The 22,074-nt window shown below is 36.5% G+C and overlaps 1 protein-coding gene across 1 annotated transcript in view; it reads left to right on the top strand.

Annotated features, from left to right (window-relative positions):
- The window catches only part of LOC126473517 (tyrosine-protein phosphatase Lar), a 591,250-nt gene that overhangs the window by 556,473 nt on the left and 12,703 nt on the right, over positions 1–22,074 (top strand). Inside the window, exons 18-27 of the mRNA XM_050100619.1 lie at positions 2,067–2,348; positions 2,512–2,728; positions 12,697–12,872; positions 16,428–16,622; positions 16,714–16,937; positions 17,477–17,702; positions 18,099–18,299; positions 19,323–19,541; positions 19,649–19,803; positions 19,903–20,032. Coding sequence (XP_049956576.1) covers positions 2,067–2,348; positions 2,512–2,728; positions 12,697–12,872; positions 16,428–16,622; positions 16,714–16,937; positions 17,477–17,702; positions 18,099–18,299; positions 19,323–19,541; positions 19,649–19,803; positions 19,903–20,032 — 2,025 coding nt within the window. The remainder of the gene's footprint in view (positions 1–2,066; positions 2,349–2,511; positions 2,729–12,696; positions 12,873–16,427; positions 16,623–16,713; positions 16,938–17,476; positions 17,703–18,098; positions 18,300–19,322; positions 19,542–19,648; positions 19,804–19,902; positions 20,033–22,074) is intronic.

The following is a 22,074-nucleotide window of genomic DNA, read 5'->3' as shown; positions in this document are numbered from 1 at the left end:
AAATGTCCCATCCACTATCCTTCTCACCTCTCCCACAGTGGTATTCTGCCATCCACTGAACCTACACAATGTCCTCAACCATCCCTATACAACCCCTACTCCCAACTCCTTACCTCATAGCTCATATCCTTGTAATAGTCCCAGATGCAAGACCTGTCCCATACATATTCCCACCACCACTTATTCCAGTCCGGTCACAAGCATCATCTATCCAATCAAAGACAGGGCTACCTGTGAACATGACATTCTTCATTTCAATGACTAGCTCACAGCCTGTGCCGTCTGGCTCTTCCCACCAACACCAGCTTTACTCAACTGTGCAGGTGGGAATTCTCCCTGCAAAATATCCTACATTCCTGTAACCCTCCTGGCCTCAATCTTGGTTAGTCATTGTCCGTACCTTTCTAGCCCCTTCCCTGTTCCCATTCCAGCACTACACAGCTCTCTGTTCCACCAATGCGCCCATAGACTTTTTACTTTCCTCCTTTTCCGCTATCCTTCCCTTCCTGCGCTATGTCTAACCTCCCGACTGCACCTAGTTGCCCTACTCCCTCTCCACCCCACTTCCACAAGCACTTTACTGTCTCCCACGCCTACCATGCTATGCCTCCCCCTTGCCCTACCACCTGGTTGCCTCTCCCATCATGAGCTGCTGTTCGCAGCCTGTCCTCAGCAGCCAGAGGCTATGGTCAGTGGTCATGTGTGTGAGTTGCATTTGTGTGCATGTGTGTGTGTGTGTGTGTGTGTGTGTGTGTGTTTGTTTGTGTGTGTTGTCTATTACTGACAAAGGCCATGTTGGCCAAAAGCTCACTTTGTGGCAGTCTTTTTATTGTGCCTATCCGCTACTCAGCATCTCCGCTATATGGTGAGTAGGAACTATCCTTTTCATAATATTATTACTTGAACCAAATGGTTTGGCAGAATAGGCATGAATTAAACAAATGGCCAGCTAGAGTCATGTTTTGTATTCATGATTGTTAATGGAATGACCAACAAAGGCAGTTTCCAGCAGAACAGACTTTCCCAGAATCTAGGATAATATTTACTGTGTTTCAAGGAGAAACAGAAGAAAGTAGCAGTTTATATCTCGTCATCATATCATAGACACCACAACAGAACCAGGAAAGCATTTCAAATGCATGTGATTACTTGGAAAATCCAGGATAGAATAATGGCAATATTATGAAAAGGAAAGATTGCTACTCACCATATAGTGAAGATGTTGACAAGCACAACAAAAAACTACCAAATATGTAAGCTTTTGGGCAGAAGGCCTTAGTCTGGAATAGAGAACATACACACACACATTCACACAAAAGCATCTCACACACATGACAACTGGTCTGGCCCCAGTGTTTGCCTGAATGTGTGCATGTATGTTTCTATTTTGGATGAAGGCCTTCTGGCCAAAAGGTTATGTGTTTAGTAGTCTTTTTGTTCTGTCTGTCTGTGACTCAGCATGTGCTCTATATGGTGAGTAGCAATCTTTCCTTTTCATAATATTGTCATACGGCCACTTGGTCACAAATAGTAATATAACGTACTTATTTTTTAGAAACCTCTACATCTGTACTCTGCAAACAACTGTGAACTGCATGGCAGGGGTACATACCATTGCACCAGTTATTATTTTTTCTTCCCATTCCATTCTCTTATGGAGAACAGTTATTTTGAATGCCTCTGTGTGTGCTACAGTTCATCCTCATGATCCCTATGTGAGTGATATGTAGGGGATTGTAGTATATTCCTAGAGTCATAACCTGAAGCCAGTTCTTGAAATTTTGTAAGTAGTCTTTCTTGAAATGGTTCACATCTGTCTTCAAGAGACTACCAGCACAGTTTCTTTGGTATCTCTGTGATACTCTCCCACAGCTTTAACAAACCTGTAATCATATTGAGAAAAATGGGAGTGAGCTATTTTAGTGGCACGTGTAGGCACTAAACCTCAATTCCTTTCTCTTATTTTTAGAACTCTTATGAGTAGCTCGTTTGCCTTCAGTTTAAATGTGATTGTGTATACATCTAAGGTAATAATGTATTGTCAATGTGGATTTTTCATTTTTCAGATATTTTATACAATGACTGCTGTTGAAGATCTTGACGAATGGCAGCAAAAGAAAGTAGGCCTTACAGAGTCAGCTGACTTAGTTAATCTTGAGAAATATGCTCAGTATGCAATTGCAGTTGCAGCACGAACAAAGACGGGACTTGGTCGCCTGTCAGAAAAAGTTACAGTAAAAGTAAAACCTGAAGATGTTCCTCTTAATTTAAGAGCACAAGATGTAAGCACTCATAGCTTTAAACTATCATGGTCACCACCAATTCGGCTAAATCCAATCAACTATAAGGTAATTACTGCAGATTTCTTTTTACACATAATACAAACAAAAACAGAAGAAATGTCACACCATAACTGTTTATTCACTATAATAAAGACAATTGTAAGTTAAATATGACTTCTGATAGTTAAATGACAGGAAGGAATAATTAATTTCTTGAATTCTTTTGTAGATATCATATGATGCACTAAAAAATTTTATGGACTCACAAGGAATGACACAGACTCAAATAATTCCTCGGCAGGAAATCCTCTTGAAGCCCCATATACGTTCTTATACTCTGAGTGATTTGTCACCATTCACTACTTACAGTGTCAATGTCAGTGCTATTCCATCAGATCATCAATACCGTCCACCTACTAAGATCTCTGTAACAACACAAATGGCAGGTGAGTTATTAATTTTGTATTTATGATGCAAGTATTTACAAAATTTTCATTATATGATATAATGAGTAAATCATTTTATTTGTGTTACTGTATTTGTGTAAAGATTGAGAGATTGTCAGTGTAAATAAGACAAAGTACTGTACCAAGGATTAGACCTTGACACAGCCAATCATGACGACACATCCAGTCTTGATTTTTTCTCAGTCCGATTTAGTGTTATCTGTTATAGCTTCTTTTCATCTCTATTATTATTATTACTACTCTCATTATTATTACACATGCAGGCCACTAGAGAGGACCATGTGAAGCACATACTTTTCTCACTATGTATTTTCTTTCGACCACGTTGTCTTTATTCTGAATTTCTTGCTTCACTTTCTAACCTTATACCTGAGTACTTTGTGGTTGAATGTTTTGCTGTCTTGTATATCTGAATCTGTTATGCCAGCATCCTTCAGGTCCTTTAAGACTTCAGTGATCCACTTCATGTTCTTAATGCTCTCTATGTACTCTGAGATTTTTTTAGTTTGTTGGGTGTCCGACATTCTTTCTTCATGTCATGTATATGTAAAATATCTCCACAATCTGTAGCCTCCTTTTCTCTTATTGGCCATTACGGTTTTCTTGTGATTCTTATCTCTAGTTTACTGATGTTCTTTAGTGCACATTTCAGAATCTGAACCAAAGTTTCTGATTCATGTAAGATTTATGGATTGGTGGAGATATTGTGTTGTCTAACTTCCACATTATGTGACAGGCATGCTTTATAGTAAGTGTGTAAAAATGTGCTTGTGCCTAGGACTTTCCATCAGGTAGACTGGTTGCCTGGTGTAAGTCTTTTTCATTGTTACCACTTCAGTGATTTGTATCGGTGAGGATGAAATGGTGATGAAGGCAACACAACACCCAGTCCCCGAGTGGCAAAAATCTCTGACCCAGCTGGGAATCAAACCCGGACCCCTTGTTTGGCATTCTGCCATACTGACTACTCAGCTATGGAGGTAGACAATGTAGATGTTAGTTGGTTAGTTTCATTTTCTATGGATCATTTGCATGATAAATCATAATGATGTGGAACAAGTCGTGACAACACAACACCCATTACCTGAGTGGAGAAAATCTCTGACCCAGCTGGGAATCAAACCCGCCATACTGACCACTCTGCTGTGGAGGTGGACGTTGTAGATGTTAATTGGTTAGTTTCATGTTATATGGATCATGTGCATGATAAATGATAATGATGTGGAACAAGTCACAGCAGCACTACACCCATTTCCTGAGTGGAGAAAATGTCCGACCGTCCTGGAATCAAACCCAGATCCCTTGTCTGGCATTATGCTGTGCTGACTACTCAGCTATATAGGTAGACATTGTAGATGTTTGTTAGTTAGTTTTGTATTCCATGGATGATTTTCATGATAAATCATAATGATGTGGAATGAGTCAGTTTACATTCAAATAACAAATTAATTTGTAAATATGGTTTCATGCTGCCCCCCCCCCCCCCCCCTTTTTAAAATAAACTCACACACAGATACACACACATACGAGAGTTAGTGACTCCTTCCCACCACCTTTACACATTGCAGTAATGCAAATTCTTGTACAGAATAAAAGGAGCTAAAAAGGAAAGAATTCGTCAGTTTGTTTTCAGATTTTACTTTGCTGTCCGTCAGACATTTTGTATCACTGGATAAGTGGTCAAAAATTTTGGTTATGGTTTTGTACACACTTTTTTGTTCTAAAGACAATTTTAATATGGAGTAATGAATGCCATTTTTTCTTGTGGTATTATAATTATGTGCATCATTGTTCCTTTTGAACTGCAGTGGATTATTTGCAACAGACTTCATGAAGGAATAAAGATAATGTGAAGCAGTAGTCAAAATACCTAACTCCTTAAACATGCATTTAAAGATCACTGTAGGTGAGCACTGCATATTATTCCTATGGCATGTTCTTGAGAAATGAAGACTTTCCTTCTTAAAGATGAGTTACTCCAGAACATTGTTTCATATGGCATTATTGAATGAAAATTTGCAAAATATGTCAACTTACTGATATTTCTGTCCCCAAGATTTGCAGTGATTCAATTTATAATTGTGGCTGAATTAAATTGTTTTAGGAGTTCCAAAATGTGCTTTTTCTGGTTTAAATTCTCATCAATATTAATATCTAAAAATTTTGAAGTTTCCACCATACTTATTATTTCCTCACTATGTGTTACACTTACCATTGGTGTAGTACCTCTGTAAGTTCATAATTGATTGTATTGTGTCTTTTTGAGATTGAGACCATTTGCAGCAAACAAGTCAGTGATACTTTCAAGAACATAATTCACTATTTCTACTATTGCTGTATGTATGCTAGGACTGGCAAGGTACTAGTGTCATCTACAAAAAAACTAATTCTGATTGTTGTATATTAGACAGAAGGTCATTTTCATATATGAGAAACAGTAGTGGATTTGATTTCTCCCAATTCAGAGAATATGTCTTTATTACATTGGTTGAATTACTAAGTACAACTTCCTGCATTCTTTGGTTAGATATGACATTATCCATTCGTTGACTATATCGTAAGTTGCACAGAACCTCAGTGTATCTGGGGGAAGCCTGTGATTCACTGAGTCAAATGCCTTAGATAAGTCACCACCAGTGCTATTTTGTTAGTAATGCATGTAAAATTTGGCAAAAGAACATATAAATGGTATTCTCAGTTGAGTAACTCTTCTGTAATCCAAAATGCGATTTAATGAGGACACTGTTGATGCCCACATGGGATACTATTCTAGAATACATCACCTTCTCAAAATTTATGGAAAATGATACCAGCAGTGAAACAGGTTGGCACACCAGTAGTTATTGATATCTTTCCTGTCACCTTTCTTATAGAGGGCTATTAAAATGGCATATTCCAGTTTGTTTGTGAAAATTCCATGAGCTTTTGATGCATTACATGTTTCAGATAATACAGGCTTATTATATGGGAACAAATGTGTAGTCTCTGTTGGAAACAACATCAAATCCACAGAGAATATATAATTCTCTTAATTTCAGAAGGAGAAGTTGGTGATGCATTCACACGATTGAATTTTATGAGAGTTTTTTTTTCAACATACTGCTGCAATTTTTCACTTCAACAGTTTGTCCCTTTCTCCTACATTCAGAAAATGATTATTAAACATATCTGCTACCTATGACTGATCATATGTAGCCCTTCCATTTAATTAAGTAGTAATGTCATCCTATTCTGATGTATGTTGTCCTGTCTTTTGTTTTACTAATTCCATGTAGCCTTTTAAGTATGTTGTCAGAATTATTGATTTCTGACATAATATGCATGTTGCTAGATGTTTTAATAATGTTTCTTAGTAATTTTGAGTAGTTTTTCTAATGTGCAGGTACTGTAGGATCTTTACTTGTTCCTGCCAACAGATACATTCCTCTTTTCCTTTCATGTGTACTCACAGGTGCCGACTCCATAGAGCATGAGGGGGCCTAAGCCCCCACAAAAATTCGTTTGGGGGGGGGGGGGGGGCGGAGCGGAGTTCCCCCAATAATTTAAGAAAATTTTGATGATAGTTACTTTTTAAAATACATTCAGTAATGAGTTAAAACAAATAATTATTATGGTAGTAAGCAGGTTAACTGAAAATGAGTGGTGTGAATCATGATAGTGTTACGTTACTGTGGGCCCACTTAGAATTTGTCCCATTGCATGAACCTTCGGATGAAGTCTGGCACTGGCAGGGTAGCACTGTAGTCGCGACAACATCAAAAGGAATCAAGCAGAAGTGCCTAGAACACTCGGCCTCGCATCACCTTGACGCTTCAAGACATTACGATGCCACGGCTATATAAAGCCCACACTGCTGTCACAGTCATTCAGTGTGGATAGTTTCGTTCAGTGCATGCTGCAGACATGTTTAGTGTTCCAATTTAGCATCTAGTGGACTATTTGATATGACTATATTTTATTCATTTACTTTAGTCTCTTAGTGTATTGCGAATTAAGTTTGCAATGGATAAATTTGTTACCAAAACACGCGTTTGGCAGTTGATGATGCTGCAAGTCAACCTTCAACAATTATTGTGTCATCAATTGCTTCATCATCTTCAGGTGAGAACCATTCACAGCTGAAACCTGGACAATCCAGTAAGGGAAGATGATTTCAGAAGTCTTGGTTGATCAAATTTATATGGATAGAATATTAAGCATCTACTAAAAATTTTTTTTGCAAAACCTGCAAAGAGGCAGATGCTAAAAATCTTTTATAATTTTCTTCAAAAAAAAAAGAAGATGCAGCTCCTTCCGTAGGGTTTTCTAACTGGAAAAAGGCTTTGAAAAAATTCCATCTTCATGAAAATACATTTACGCATAAAGAAGGTGTTCTGAAACTAACTTCTATCACTAACCGAAGTGTGGCCTCCCACTTGAATGAACAGTTAGATAGTGATATGAAGAAAGGCCGTTTAGCTCTTGAGACAATTTTTAGTACGATGCAATTTCTATGCCGACATGGACTAGCAATTAGAGGGCATGAAGATGTGAACTCAATTTTTTTTTTCAATTGTTGGAACTCTGAAAGAATGACATACCTGAGTTTAAAGATTGGTTAGGGCATTCGGGATATAAGTGGATGTCCCGTGATATTCAAAACGAGGTCATTGATCTACTAGGAAAGTCTGTGTTGAGAAAGGTACTGGCTTCAGTCAAGAAGACTGAACATTTTTCCATTATGGTTGATGAAACAAGTGATTCTTCGATTAATGAACAAGTGTCATTTTGTATTCGTACTGTCGATGATCCCTTAATCATCAACGAAGACTTTATTGGCTTATACGAGACCCCCAACACTGAATCACAAACTCTGTTTAGTATTTTAAAAGACGTTTTCGCTCGTCTTGATTTGTCAATGGATAACTTAAAAGGTCAGTGCTATGATGGTGCCTCGAATATGAGAGGTAAGTTCAAAGGACTAAAAAAGTTAATTTTGGATACACAACCAAAAGCGTGTTACGTGCACTGCACTGCTCACAGTTTAGACTGGCAGTTGCAGACAGTCTCCGCCATCTTACGTCTATGAGGGATGTTATGGCCTTAGCCAAGGACTTGATAAACACCATATGGGAATCCAACAAAAGGATGGAACTTTTCAGAGAGTGCCAACGACCAAGCTGATCTATGACCCCTTTGCCTGACTTGATGGACCATGTGAGCTTCTAGTATCTTGATAATATTGAAAAACTTTGAAGAACTTCTATAGTTTTTTGAAACATTTTCTGCAGAGGACAAAACAGAGGCAGGTTACAAATGTACAGGCTACCTTGAGTCAGTGTTACAATTCAAGACTTATTTCTTTTTACATCTTTATTGCCATGCAATGAACCCAGTAGAGGATGTCTATGAAAAAATTCAATGCCCTCATCTAAGTGATGCTGATCTGGAAAAAATATATGAAGACTTGATTTGTATATTGAATGGAAGGCATGATAGTTTTGAACACTTTTGGGAATTGTGTTTAAAAGGGAAACCTTCATAAGTTGATGATCCTTCACTTCCTCGGAATCCAAGTATACCAAAGAAGTATGAAAACAATGAAGCCAGCTCACCACACACTTTCAAAATCCCAAAGGAATACTACAAAGCTATTTACACTGAAGTTTGTGAAACGGTGCAGTCTTGCTTTACCGAGCGGTTTGCTTCAACTGGACTCAAACAGGCCATTGCAGTTGAACAAGAGTGCTTGCTTTTAGCAAACAGAGGTGGACATTGAGAGACTGCACTTACACTTGAATATGTTGGCCGATATCACTAATAAAAAACAACTGGTCTTAAAAAACATGTGTGATACAAGAAAGTACATTACACAAGAGCCTGCAATTGGAGAAATGCTATGTGAAGTAGTGAAGTGCATTAAGCTTCTCCAAGTAGTTCCAATCACGACAGCAACAGCAGGACAGTCATTTAGCACCTTTAGATGTCTGAAGTCATATATCCGATCAACAATGGGACAGAAGCAACTGAACAACTTGGCTGTTCGTCATGCCCACAGATATGTTTTGGATTGATTGGATATCTGATCAGTCATCAGTGACTTCATAACCAGTAATCCAGTCAGATGGTCGGCATTTGCCCCTTTCTAAAGGCACTCTTAGCCCTAATAATGGCAGTTAGACCAAAATTAAAAATCTTTATAAAATAGAGAATTAAATACATACATAATGTTACTGTATTACTATAGTACTGTATTAGTTACTTTCAAATACTTCAATATTTTTAGGGTGCCCCAATTAAAACTAGCTATTTACATATTTTTTGACTGAAAGTATTACGTATACTGTATTAACTTTATTAACTGTATTAAAGCTTTAACTTCAAGATATTGTTTTTATTTAATGAACCCTGAGCCTTATTCAAAGTAAACTTAAAGTAGCTGTTTCACTTATTAATCAAAGTGCTATTATTGTGCGACAGCAATATTTTATGTTTTATTCTTTTAAAAAATAGTCTAGGATTTATTTAAATATAATTTTGGTCTCTTCAGAGCTATATATTCACTGCTCTGTAATAGTCTATAAGTATGATTATTACGGTAAATTAAATTAGCTTCATGATAATTCATGTGTGTTTATGTTTTGTTTCTTTTTTCAAAGCCAAAAAATGTGTCAGGCTTATCAAGTTTTCCAGAGTGTCGAGTTACCGAGAGTCCAGTTTTCAGGGTTCTAATGTCGATCATATGACTCTAAAAATGCTTAAAAAAATCTTTAAAGCTCACTATTTTTTATCTAAAATTTAGAAAATTTCCAGGGGCAGGACACACAGTATGCCCCCCCCCCCCCCAAATATTTTTTTTTTAAGTCAGTGTCCCTGCATGTACTGTAGGATCTTCTCTTGTTTCTGCCAACAGATACATTCCTCTTTTCCTTTCACATGATACTTTAATGCCTCTAGTGACCTGTGGTTTTTTACGTGACTGTTTACTGTCCATTCTGATTAGCTTATGCAGAAAGCTATTTTCAGATAATGATATGATTTTATCATGAATTAATTATGTCAGAATTTGGTTCATTATAAATTTCACCCCAGATCATTTTTTGTAAACTATTCTTAAAAATATTTGTTCAGGAGTCATAAATTATTCTAACTGATTTCCACTGAGGAGTATCTATACTGCACGGCCCTCTCTTATTTATCCTAACTAACTGTGTATCATGATCAGAAAGAGCATTTGTTACTGGATATACAGTTGCTCTCTTGCTTTGATCTTCATCAAAGAAAACATTATCAATCAGGATCCTATTTTTGTTATTCACCTGTATTGGTCAGTTAATTACTGAGATCAAATTGTAGGATGTAAATAACATTTTCAGATCATTTTTCGTATCAGAATCCTTTAGAAAACCTACGCTGAAATAACCACAGACTATTAACAGCTTGCTGCTGCCTGACTGATAGCATAATGAAGAACCCAAATTCCTCATAAACAGATCAAAATTTGCTGGTGGGGATCTCTATGCAGTGACAATTAAAACCGAACTGTTTTTCTGTACTAGTTCACAAGCACACACTTCTATGTGCTGATCACTACAAAATCTACTTATCTCAATGTTTTTGAACTTGGCCTCTGTCTCAATATTTGTAACATTTCTCCTTTTCCCATATTAGTTCTTCATGAATAAGGTGCCAGAGTGTAATTTTTTTATCTTTAACTTTTCTAACCTTGTGGTATTCAGTAGTAAGTATACTTGTCTCTGACCATTTACAGTGGAACAGATTTGGACATTAAATATACAATTAACAAAAATTTTTACAGTGAAGTTTTTACAGTTTGATTCCAAATCTTTTAGGAATATCCTTAAATACTGTCAATCATGTTTACCTCAAAACATTTGACTATCTCATAAACCATATTATAGGGCATGTCCAAGCAGATACTGGAAATTTATTAAAAACCTTCTGTGGTGCTCAGGTAGGCACATGATGTATTCTCCTTCCAGAGCTCTTTTCCAAACAGACACACAGTTCTTCTAGCTTATTACACAAACCTCTAATGTCCTGATAAAACAAGCGAATCTTACTTTTTTGTGCATTTTTAAGTGTGGGGCTCTTCTGTTATTTTAATTTCTTTCTTGCTTTGTGCATTTCCTTTAGGGATTTTACTCATGGTCTTCTCTAGTTTGTCCCAGTACTTATTGACTCCTTCTTTATCTGTCTTATCTTAGTTTATTGGTGAATGTGAGTTGATTATGAAGTAAGACTAAGATTTATTAGAACATTTAAACCTCATCATCATCAGTTTGTTGTTTATTGGTTTTAGTTCCTTTACTGATTGGAGCATCCTCTTATTGACTGCAAAGGCTTTCCCCAGGAGCAGAGCTCCTTTGCATGTTTTGCCATCTATTTTGCTCGTGAACAGTTGTAGTTATCAAAACCTGTAGTGTTGCCATCCGTTCTGCGGAGCTCTTGGATTCCTAATATCACAATCTTTTGTTCATCCAGTGTCTTTTCTAACAAAAGTTTTCCAGAGGTCTCTGACTCACTCTGTTTTTGTTGTGGGCAAAAGCCCCTCAGAATCTGATAAATGTGGTTGTGGTGATGTGATGGGTACCAGTGGATTGGTTACCACCGGGGGTACTTATAATATTCCAGTCACGATTTATGTCTGTGTTCGGTTTATAAGTCCAGTTTTGCTGGGTGAGTAGAACTGGAGTGGTTAGTTCCAGCACTTTGTCTGTAGCTGCATCAACTGGGTGAACAGTTGCTGATCTTTTGCTGCTTGCTCCAGGCAGACACTGAGAGGGTTTCTCTGAATAATTCCTCTGTTCTCCCCTTCATGTTATTCTGTTCTCTCTGTCATTGGAGATTCTTCTTCCACTTTTTAGGCAGTTGGGCCGGTTTAATTATTATTATTATTATTAAACTGTCAAGTCAGACATGCAAGAATTTAAACTTGATTTATAAATCAGTAGATACTTATTTATAGGTGGAAACACAAGATGAGATTAACTTGTATTATTATATCACATGTGTTCAGAAGGTTGCAACAGCACTAAAGGTGGTTTGCAAGAATTCATGTAATAGCAACATATGTTATTGGAATTTCCAGTAATATGTGTGTTTTGAAAGAAGTGGAAAGACCTCCATGGTTTAAGTGAATTATTCAGTAAAAGTAAATAAATAGAAAAGTTCCCTTCATGTCTGTGCAACAATGATATGAAAGATTATTATGTAATTAAACAATGGAAACTCCAGGTAGGATTATCAATGTAAGAAAAGATAGATTGCTACTTACTGTAGAGGTGACACATTAAGTGGCAGACAGGCACAGTTAAAAGACACTTACACACAAGCTTTTGCCCACTTCCTTTGTCAGGAAAAGAGAAATGCACACCATTCGTTCACATAAGCAAGCACATCTCGTGCACAATGCATTCTGCCCAATCTGCCAGACTTGGCAGTCAAATTTGCATGAGGTGTGCTTGCCCGTGTGAATGAATAGTATGTGTTTCTTTTTTTTCAGACAAAGGCTGTGACTGGAAGCTTCTGCATGAGTGGCTTTTAATTGTGACTGTCTGAAACTTAATGTATTATTAAGTTAATGGCACAGTGTTCAAATTTGTGATTATAATATATCTTTAAGTGTAATAATGTGAATGAGAGGTAAGACATTGCTCAGTAATTGCTATTATTGCCTGTTAAATATCAAATTCATTATAACTTACATTTTTTTGTAATATTTATGCTGATTGATTACACACCTGGACAACATCAACTGGATTACAGATGCATAGAATATCTATAAGAAATGCCTTGCACAGTTATTAGTTGTTGTCATCCATGGCAGGCAACTCAAAATACAGTAGCTTTATAAATATTTATTGACTACCTATGAACTAAAAAGGTATATTGGTGATGGTTTGCATATGTATCCCACAGTTATTGAATATTTTATGCTTTTCCAGCACCTCAACCCATGGTGAAACCAGACTTTTATGGAGTTGTCAATGGACAAGAAATACAAGTAATTCTACCTCAAGCTTCAGAAGAATATGGGCCAATTAGCCATTATTATTTGATTGTGGTACCTGAAGACAAAGCAAATCAAAACAAGAATCCTGACCAGTTCCTTACTGAAGATGTAAGTGTAACTGCTCCAAGATATTGATGATAATTATACAACTGAATAATGAAAAAAAGATGCAGAAACAAATGTAGTCAAAATTTGCATTTAATCCATTAGAAACAAGTCTATAAAGGGAGTTTTCTCTTGTGGACCCTACCATTAGGGGTCTCCTAGCTGGTAGTACCACATGACTCTTTCTTATACTTTTTGTAATTATTAAAAATTTAGCACTCAGTAAATGGCTCTATTGACCAGTTTATGATGCAACAAATTTTTTGATTATCTAGACCAATTCTGATTATGTGTGCATGTTTTGCCTTGTTATACCTCCGTTAAGTCCATGATCATGCATTTACACACTTTTCCGAGCCAAATTTCACACATACAGATTTTATTTTGACAGCTTCCTATAATGCAATGTGAATGAATTCAGGAGATTGTATTGTTAACTCTAATCAAAAACAAAGGGTATATTTGTATAATGACATCTCATCAGATCTGAAACAGTGAACATTAAAGACTGGAGAATAATGTTTCCATTAAACCAACTAAAACTTTGCTCATATGTTTAAATGTCATAACAAGAATTTTCAGACAGTTGTTGGTGTAAAATGCAATGCTGCAATGGGAGGGAATGTAAGCATGTGGAGAATTCTGGTTTGGATAATTTTTTACATAAACAGATGATGATTAAATAACAAAATTTGTATGTTCACATATCTGTCCAAGGTATTGTTGAGAAAAGATTCCAACCCTGTATAATAGTACATTATCTTCAAAGAATCATGTAGCTCCAAAATTTGAATATTACCATAAAAACATCATTTGAGAACTGATGACCCAGTATCAATGAATGCTTTTGAAAAGCATCCTAAATAAGACTTTTATTTTATAGTTATGATGTCAGAGCCATAATCTCATTTAGCAGACATAGGGCAATGAATCATTCAGACATAAGGTCAATGGTGGTATTAGTGGAGTACATATACTGGAGACAGTTATGAATGCCACATTTGGGAAAAAATCTTGTTTAGCTCAAAAACCGTCATATTTATATAATAATACTCACATATTTAGACAGGTTTCAACCATATGAGACTGTCACTTTCAAATTTTATAGCACTGAGGTCTTAGTCTCACTGTGGGCTATACATTATCATATTGCAGTAAGTGTTAATACTTAAGACCATTCAGTTTCTTGAATATTAATGTGACTGTGTGCTAAAGTACTTCAGTAATGTTGGTATTGGTACTTTTTATGGTTCTGTACCTCAATCAGTAAATATGGAACCCTTATAAGATCACTTCGTTGTAGATCTTTCTGTCTGGTAATACCTTTATTCTCAGGAACAAGTTGAGATATCAAGTTGAAATTTATATCTAATACTAAGGTTTATAGTCCTTGGCATTGTAAAAAAATTAAGATTGTAAGTCAATGCAGTCAAAATATACAGCCATTTGTGTCATATATTTTGAACTCACGAACTCACTCATCAAAAACTGTAGGACGAACTATGTACAAGGTGACACAGAAAAATGGGAACATTTCCACTATCCAATAAAACTAGTAGTGATGAAGGAAAGAAATTGCATTCATTGTAATTGAAACCTTGCAACTTTGCTATTAACAAAATATTGATGCCATTGATCACTTTTTTTTTTTTTTTAATTATGACCTTTGGATGGCATGCTGCTGTACAAATACATTTGTTAAATCTGTTGTTGGGATTCCTCATTGACCGCTGCAACATCTCAGCTGGGATACTGTGAGTTGCATCCCGAATTCTCTTTTTTGATTCATCCAGGGTTCTTGGACAAGTCATGTAGACTTTGCTCTTGAGGTAGACTCACAAGAAAAAGTCACAAATGGATAAATCTGGTGATCTACGGGGCCAGGGAGTGTTACTGAATCGTGGGGTCACATGGTTGCCAAATAATTCTCACACATATGCCATTGTTTGTCATGCAGTGTGTGATGTTGCTTCATCCTGTTGAAACCAGGCTTCTTGAGCATTTGGAAAGTTGGTCAATGCAGGAGTAACAAAAGTTTGTAACACCTCCACGTAATGATCAGCATTGACAGTTATTGTGTTTCCCTGTTCATTTGTGAAAAAATACAGTCCGATGATCCTATGTGATGGAACACCACACCATACTGTCACTTTAGTAGCATGTAAAGGGCACTCACGAACATCATGAGGAATTGTGTTTGCCCAGTAACGGTAGTTCTGTTTATTCACATAACCTGTGACATGAAAATGTGCCTCATCTGACATTCACAACTTGTTCAGAAATTCATCATCAATGTTTATTTTTGTTATCATTTGTTGACGGAATCCGAATCGTAACCAGTAATTGTTGTCCTTAAATTGTTGCACCATCTGTAGTTTGTACGGATGAAGTTTTAAACCAAGATGAAGAATTCTGTGAACGCTCTCCCAGGACATTCCAACCACTGTACTTGCTTACGAATTGAATGCCGTGGGCTCCATAAGACAGACTTGCGTACAACATCAATTTTCTTTGGAGAATGCACATTTCTTGGTCATTCAGTTGGTTTCTTCTTGAGGGCAGATCCTGTCTCTTCAAAGTTATAAATCCAACATTTTATCATGTGTTTCGACGGAACGTCATCATGATGTCCTAAATTATAAAAAATCTAAACTCCCTCTGCGCCGCTACCAAACTATCATTGTTTTTATAAAACATTTTTATGGCTAACGCCTGCTGTTGTCCATTCCACTGATTCATGATTGCTGAAATGGCGGACTGTTTACTCGCTATCTGTCAGGTACCCACAGTGCTGCCATCTGCCCATTGCTGCCACTACTCATTTGAAACATTCCCATTATTCTATGTCATCCTGTATATACATAATTTGGTTCCTATTCACTTGAGTTCATTTTCCACACTTGTCTGGTTTTCTTTGGTCAGTCTTCCTTTTGGCTGACAAGGAATCTCAAGCAGTGTTGCATTTTACCTCGTTTATAATGTTTTAAATGCTGTATTCATATTTGTCTCTACTTATAGTCTCTAATTATAATAATGGTGCTGATAATCTGTAGTTGAGTGCCCTTAAACCACTAATTATCACCAATCCTGAGTTATGAGAATGACAGGGTTGGTTCTAATGATGCAATAACTGTAACAACACTGTGCATGAAACATGAGGACTCTATTACCATTTTTTCTACACAATGTCCAAAGTCCATTTCCTTCAAATTTTTCTGGCATTTCTGTTTATGTAGTTTGACATAATTTTGTACCCTATTAAACTCCTGTCATGAAATGAAAAAGAGTGTGGGCATTTATTGAACACTCCAAGAGTTTAAATTTAATAATACAGTCTCCTCCAAAAAATCTTTATAAAGATATACTCTTTGTTTGTCATGTGCACCAAAGAATCATGTGGAGAGGAAGTTTGAGACACTGGATGAGAGCTATATATAATTATGCTCAATTACCAGTAAGTTGTAAAATATTATGAAGCAAATGGGTTAGTATTGCACTAAGAATTCGTTAGTTTGGTAATAACTATGATTGTAATTGTAGTATTTCTTTTGGTTTCAGCTTATATCTAACAAAGGAACAAAGCCTGAAAGAGAAAATGCGCCATACATTGCTGGAAAATTTTCCCTTCGTAGCATGCCATATACTTTTCATCTCGGAAATGGTGAAACATATGAAGGTTTTGTTAATCGGAAATTAGAACGAGGTAAACGTTATCGCATTTTTGTGAGAGCTATTGTGGACACTCCTCAGAAGGTATGCAACTTAGAACATTTCACGAATTAATGATTTATCATGTTGTCATGTTGTATCATAGATATTACTATACAATGTTACCCTTTTGCAGCACCTGTACACATCAAGCCCATTCTCTGAATATTTATCACTGGATATGCGTGAAGTGCCTCCAGGGGACCCACCGTTAAGACCAGATCCTAACATTCCTCCTGACAACTCAGATGTATCAATGAAGAGCAACACTGAAGAAGCAGGCATGGTCTGGGTCATAGGTCCTATTATCGCTGCTCTTATGCTGTCCATCTGTTTCATGTTGCTGTTTATTATTAAAAAGTGAGTAAGTCCAGGAAGTAACTTAAGGTTTAGTATGACATCTCAGTAGTAGTGAGAATGTAGTTATTAAAATATGATTAATTGTAGCTATAAAAACAATATGAAAATTGTGGTATCATCACTGACATTTAATATACTAATAGTTCTATCAACCTGGTGCACAATGTATCCAGTTCAATATACTTGACCGCAGCTATCAAAATAATTTTGTTTTGTTAGATATTTAATAAAGGCTGCACTTCACTTCCATGTAATCGATAATATGAAGTAAAACCAAAAAACTGTGAAGCAAGAAATGATGAATAAATTATTAATGATGAAATTTTTGCATACATTCCCTTTAACATAAAACCTAAAGATGCAAAATTTGTGGCATTTATAATTGTTGTAAATGATGTAATTAAGTTTTTGCAGCATGAAATACTTGTACTTTATTTTACAGAAACAGACATGTTTTATAGTATAGTGTGAAAAATTTAGCTTTGCACATGTTGTCTCATACATAGTGTTGTACAAGCTCAGAATTCCACTGTTTGCAGACGAAGGCAGCCTTGCAAGGCTCCTGACCAAGCAGCAGTAACACGGCCTCTTATGGCAGCTGATATTGGCACCAGCCACGCACCAACTGATCCTGTTGAAATGCGCCGCCAGAACTTTCAGACTCCTGGTATGATTTCACATCCTCCTATACCAATCTCTGAGCTGGCAAACCACATTGAACGTCTGAAGGCTAATGACAACCTAAAATTCTCACAAGAGTATGAGGTAAGATCTACAAACTTTTGTCTACAAAAACTGAACAAAATTCATAATATTTTAGAAGTCTCATCATGCTAGTAATAGAGATGTGAACATAAAATTGCCAAATTATCAGGTGACTTTAACAGATAGCAGCACTTCAGTATCATTGGCTGGCAAAATAGCAACACATGTACTGTCATTCTGATTAAACATGAATTTTGTAAACTTTTGTGACAAGTGCATACAATAACAGAAGCACTGGAAAATTAAAGTACTATTACAGGTTGGGGCAATGTTGTTTTTAGTCTTGTTGTTATGAAACACTGTACAGACAAAAAAAAAAAAAAATCACACTCACAGCATATTTATATCCATTAATGATACCGAGAATTTCTTCACTTACATGGAATTTTTTTCCAGTCAATAGAGCCAGGACAGACATTTACATGGGACCATTCCAACATGGAAATTAATAAGCCAAAGAACAGATATGCAAATGTTATTGCTTATGACCATTCACGTGTCATCCTTCAACCATTAGATGGCATTCCTGGGAGCGATTACATCAATGCAAATTATTGTGATGGCTATAGAAAGCATAATGCTTATGTAGCAACCCAGGTAAGTTGTATGAAATGACAATTATTTATTTGACAGACGGTCATTACACAATCAACAGTGAAAATAGCACAGTTTTTAGAAGTTTACAAGTGACTTTAGATCTTAACGTGAAAAAAATTTAATTGTAAAGAATTTTGTATGTAATGCAAATGCAACAGAAAACTGAGTGACAGTGCCCCATGCTTTGCACCCAATTGGATGGATACTTAAGTAACAATAAAATACTATTTCAGACACATGGTTCAGTGAAGATAAACATTTATCTCTCATATAAAGTACATGTAATCTTTGGAGTTTAGAATTTGAAATTCTTACAACAGAATCTAGATAAAATGCCAACATATCTGTTGCAAATAAATTTGTTCAGCAGAACATAAAACATTCACTCAGTAAACAAAAGATAGAAACCACATCTACACCTGGCTTACACTTTTACTGTGAAGCAAAAAGAACTACATTTTTCTGCAGCATCTGTTTTCAGGAGACTTCCATCAGACAAGCAAATAAAAACAACCAACTCCCACCACATAATGTGGTTCAGTGGTTAAGACATAAGACTCCTGTTTGGGCTGACTGAGTCTGAGTCTCAAATTACAAACTGCCAATTCTGATTTTATTCTGAAGTTTCCTTTAATCAAGTCATATGAAAGCTGGGACAGTACATTCCCAATATTTCTCCAACTCAACCAGTGCTCTGTCTCTAATGACATGAACACATTATAGATATTAAAATCTATCATCGCTTCCTTCACAATAGATAGTCCACTTTGAAGGATTTCTTTGTAGTTTCACCGTTTTAAACAAATAAATAACAAAATGCAAATTTAAACTATTTTTCACTGTATGATATTATGACATAACTAGTATAATGCAAACATGTAAATTTCTAAGTCATACTGTCATGATTCTCTGAGCTCTTTGAACGCATTGGCTGTACTGAGATCTATTAATTTTCAATTTTGAAATATTTAATGTTAATATAGCACAGCATTTCACTTGCTTACTCACACATTAACATTTTAGGGTCCCCTTCAAGAAACATTTGGAGATTTCTGGCGGATGTGCTGGGAATTACGTTCAGCAACAATAGTTATGATGACTAAGTTAGAAGAACGCACACGTATTAAGTGTGATCAGTACTGGCCTTCGCGAGGGACAGAAACATATGGCACAATGACTGTTACTATCAGTGATGTTCAGGAGTTGGCAACATATTGCATTCGTACCTTTCAGATCCATAAGGTATGCAGCAACAGAAAGTTCTTCTTCTCCACATTTTGTATTTCTTATAAAGATCTTTTGTTCCTAAATGGCAACAAATGTATAATATTAAACTGTTTGTTTGTCAGGGTGGCCACCAAGAGAGGAGAGAAGTAAAACAATTTCAATTTACTGCTTGGCCTGATCATGGTGTCCCAGATCACCCAGCACCTTTCTTACAGTTCCTACGCCGTGTCCGAAATATGAATCCCCCAGAGGCTGGTCCAATGATAGTTCACTGCAGGTACTTGTCAACTTATCCAACTGTGCAGTATAAACATGCAAATTAAAACCATTTATTATGAATTTTGATACATGACGCATGACAACTTTTTGTTTCCAGTGCTGGCGTTGGACGCACTGGTTGTTTTATAGTTATAGATTCAATGCTGGAGCGACTGAAGCATGAAAAAATGTTAGATATATATGGTCATGTAACTTGTCTCAGGGCTCAACGCAACTACATGGTTCAGGTGAGTATGCAAGGGCTTATTGATATTATGTTATGTTCACAGTGTAACTACTTTTAATTAAATGTGCTACAAATTAATTGAAAAATATGTACTTTTTCTAATATCTTGTGATGTAATAGACTGTTTTTGTGCCCTGAGATCATCACCATTTCTTCTCAGCAGAAGAATACTGCTATTTCCATTCTTCCAGTTCTTCCTGCCTGACAGTATTTTTCCTCATGAATTTACTGGTTCCTGCAGTTGTGGCTTATTTGCTATGGAGATTCTAGTTCACAAGCTAAGGAAGTTGACTCTACCAGCACATTATCTTTTATGTAAATACTTTACAAGTAAAAGAGATCACTCACCAAGCTGTAGAAGCATTGAATCGTTGATGTACACACAAAAAAGAATGAAAACTCTGCTAGCTTTTGGAATAACTCCTGTGAGAAGCTAGAGCACAATATAGGAGAAAGAGGTGTTTTGTGCGTGGACTTGTCATGTGATACATGGACACTGGAGCCGGTGAGATGAGGCACACGAAGATGATGTGGAGGCTTAGATTGGGAGGGGGTGACAAGATAGAGGAAGTGGAAACTGATGGTTAGAGGATATGAGGAATCTCCACATCATCTTAATCATGAGACACACCAGCATATGGGGAACATCCGCATCATCTCCATCAAGCGACACACCTTATTGGCTCTGGTGACTGTGTGTTGCATGTCTAGCCCATTCACCCACCACCTCTCCTTCTGTGTTTCTATCCTGCACACTTGCTGCCTCCCTCGGAGCCGATAGCTACCCATCCCCAACTGCTCCTCCTGATTCCTGGCTCTGCCTCCCAACTCCCCCCCATCCTCCTCAACATCCCCACCGCACAGCCCACCTATTGAACTGCAAACCCAGTGTTGTGCACCCAGCCAACACAATACAGGTGCACAGGTGTGTGTGTGTGTGTGTGTGTGTGTGTGTGTGTGTGTGTGTGTTCTACAGCTCATCAAAGGATTTCTTCCAAAAAATAGCATTTTTTTTAAATTTTGTGTGTGTGTGTGTGTGTGTGTGTGTGTGTGTGTGTGTGTGTGTGTGTCAACAAGTCAACACTTCAGCTCTACCCAAATGTTCCTAAGTAAAATTAACTTTTACAGTGCTTCTCAAAAGAAACCTGTCAAATCATAAAATCAGGCAGATACTACATTTGATGTGACACTTTCTCACTGGCCTTATATTTTGGGGGACTGTCATATTAATACAAGTTCTGTAAACATATTTGACTTCTTTAAATTTCCACAGATTTTGATGAAATAGCACATGGACTACAAGCCACATATAGTTATTGCTGTTTTTTTTATTCCTGGCTTAATAATTTGAGAGGGTAAAGATCACTCTTGGCACATTAGCAATCTGAGGAATCTCTGGAGAAAAAAAAAAAAAAAAAAAAAAAAAAAAACAGTACCTGGTATACCTTAGATAAAAGCAAAATATAGAATCACAAACATATAGATGTTATTTGAAACACTGTCAGCTACAAGGGACTCAAATAAACACAGGAACAAAATAGACAATAACAAAATAAGACTCACAATATGTTTTCAAATTTTTCATCACAAAGAACAGTCAAACCCATTGTTACAGTTGAGGAAGTGATGTAGTAATTAATGCAAGTGGCATTGAAAGGCAGCCAAAATTCATAACTAAACAAGACCACTTCGACTATAGAGCATCTGTTTTTGTGTTGTGTACTAAATTTAAAAGTTAATTAGTTTCACTCTGAACATAATTTAGTGTGCATTGCTTGCACAGAAAACTCTTCACAGAGACTGAAAAAGAACACACAGGCCACACCCTTTTATAAAAAAAAAAAAGCACTAAAATTTCCACCAGTGTGTTGTATGGTGATTGATTAATAAAGTATTTTGGCAAAATAGAGCTACCAGTTTTTTCTTGTGTTAATTAGAATGTAAGAAAGGAGACAGAGAGAGAGAGAGATAGAATATGGATGTAAACTGACAGTGACATAATTAAAATAACAACAACACTGATTCCTAATCCTGTTTCTTACA

This window comes from Schistocerca serialis, chromosome 4 (genome assembly GCF_023864345.2).
Source record: "Schistocerca serialis cubense isolate TAMUIC-IGC-003099 chromosome 4, iqSchSeri2.2, whole genome shotgun sequence".
NCBI lineage: Eukaryota > Metazoa > Arthropoda > Insecta > Orthoptera > Acrididae > Schistocerca > Schistocerca serialis.
The sequence above is the reverse complement of the archived record's forward strand: the minus strand, read 5'-3'. Positions and strand labels throughout refer to the sequence as shown.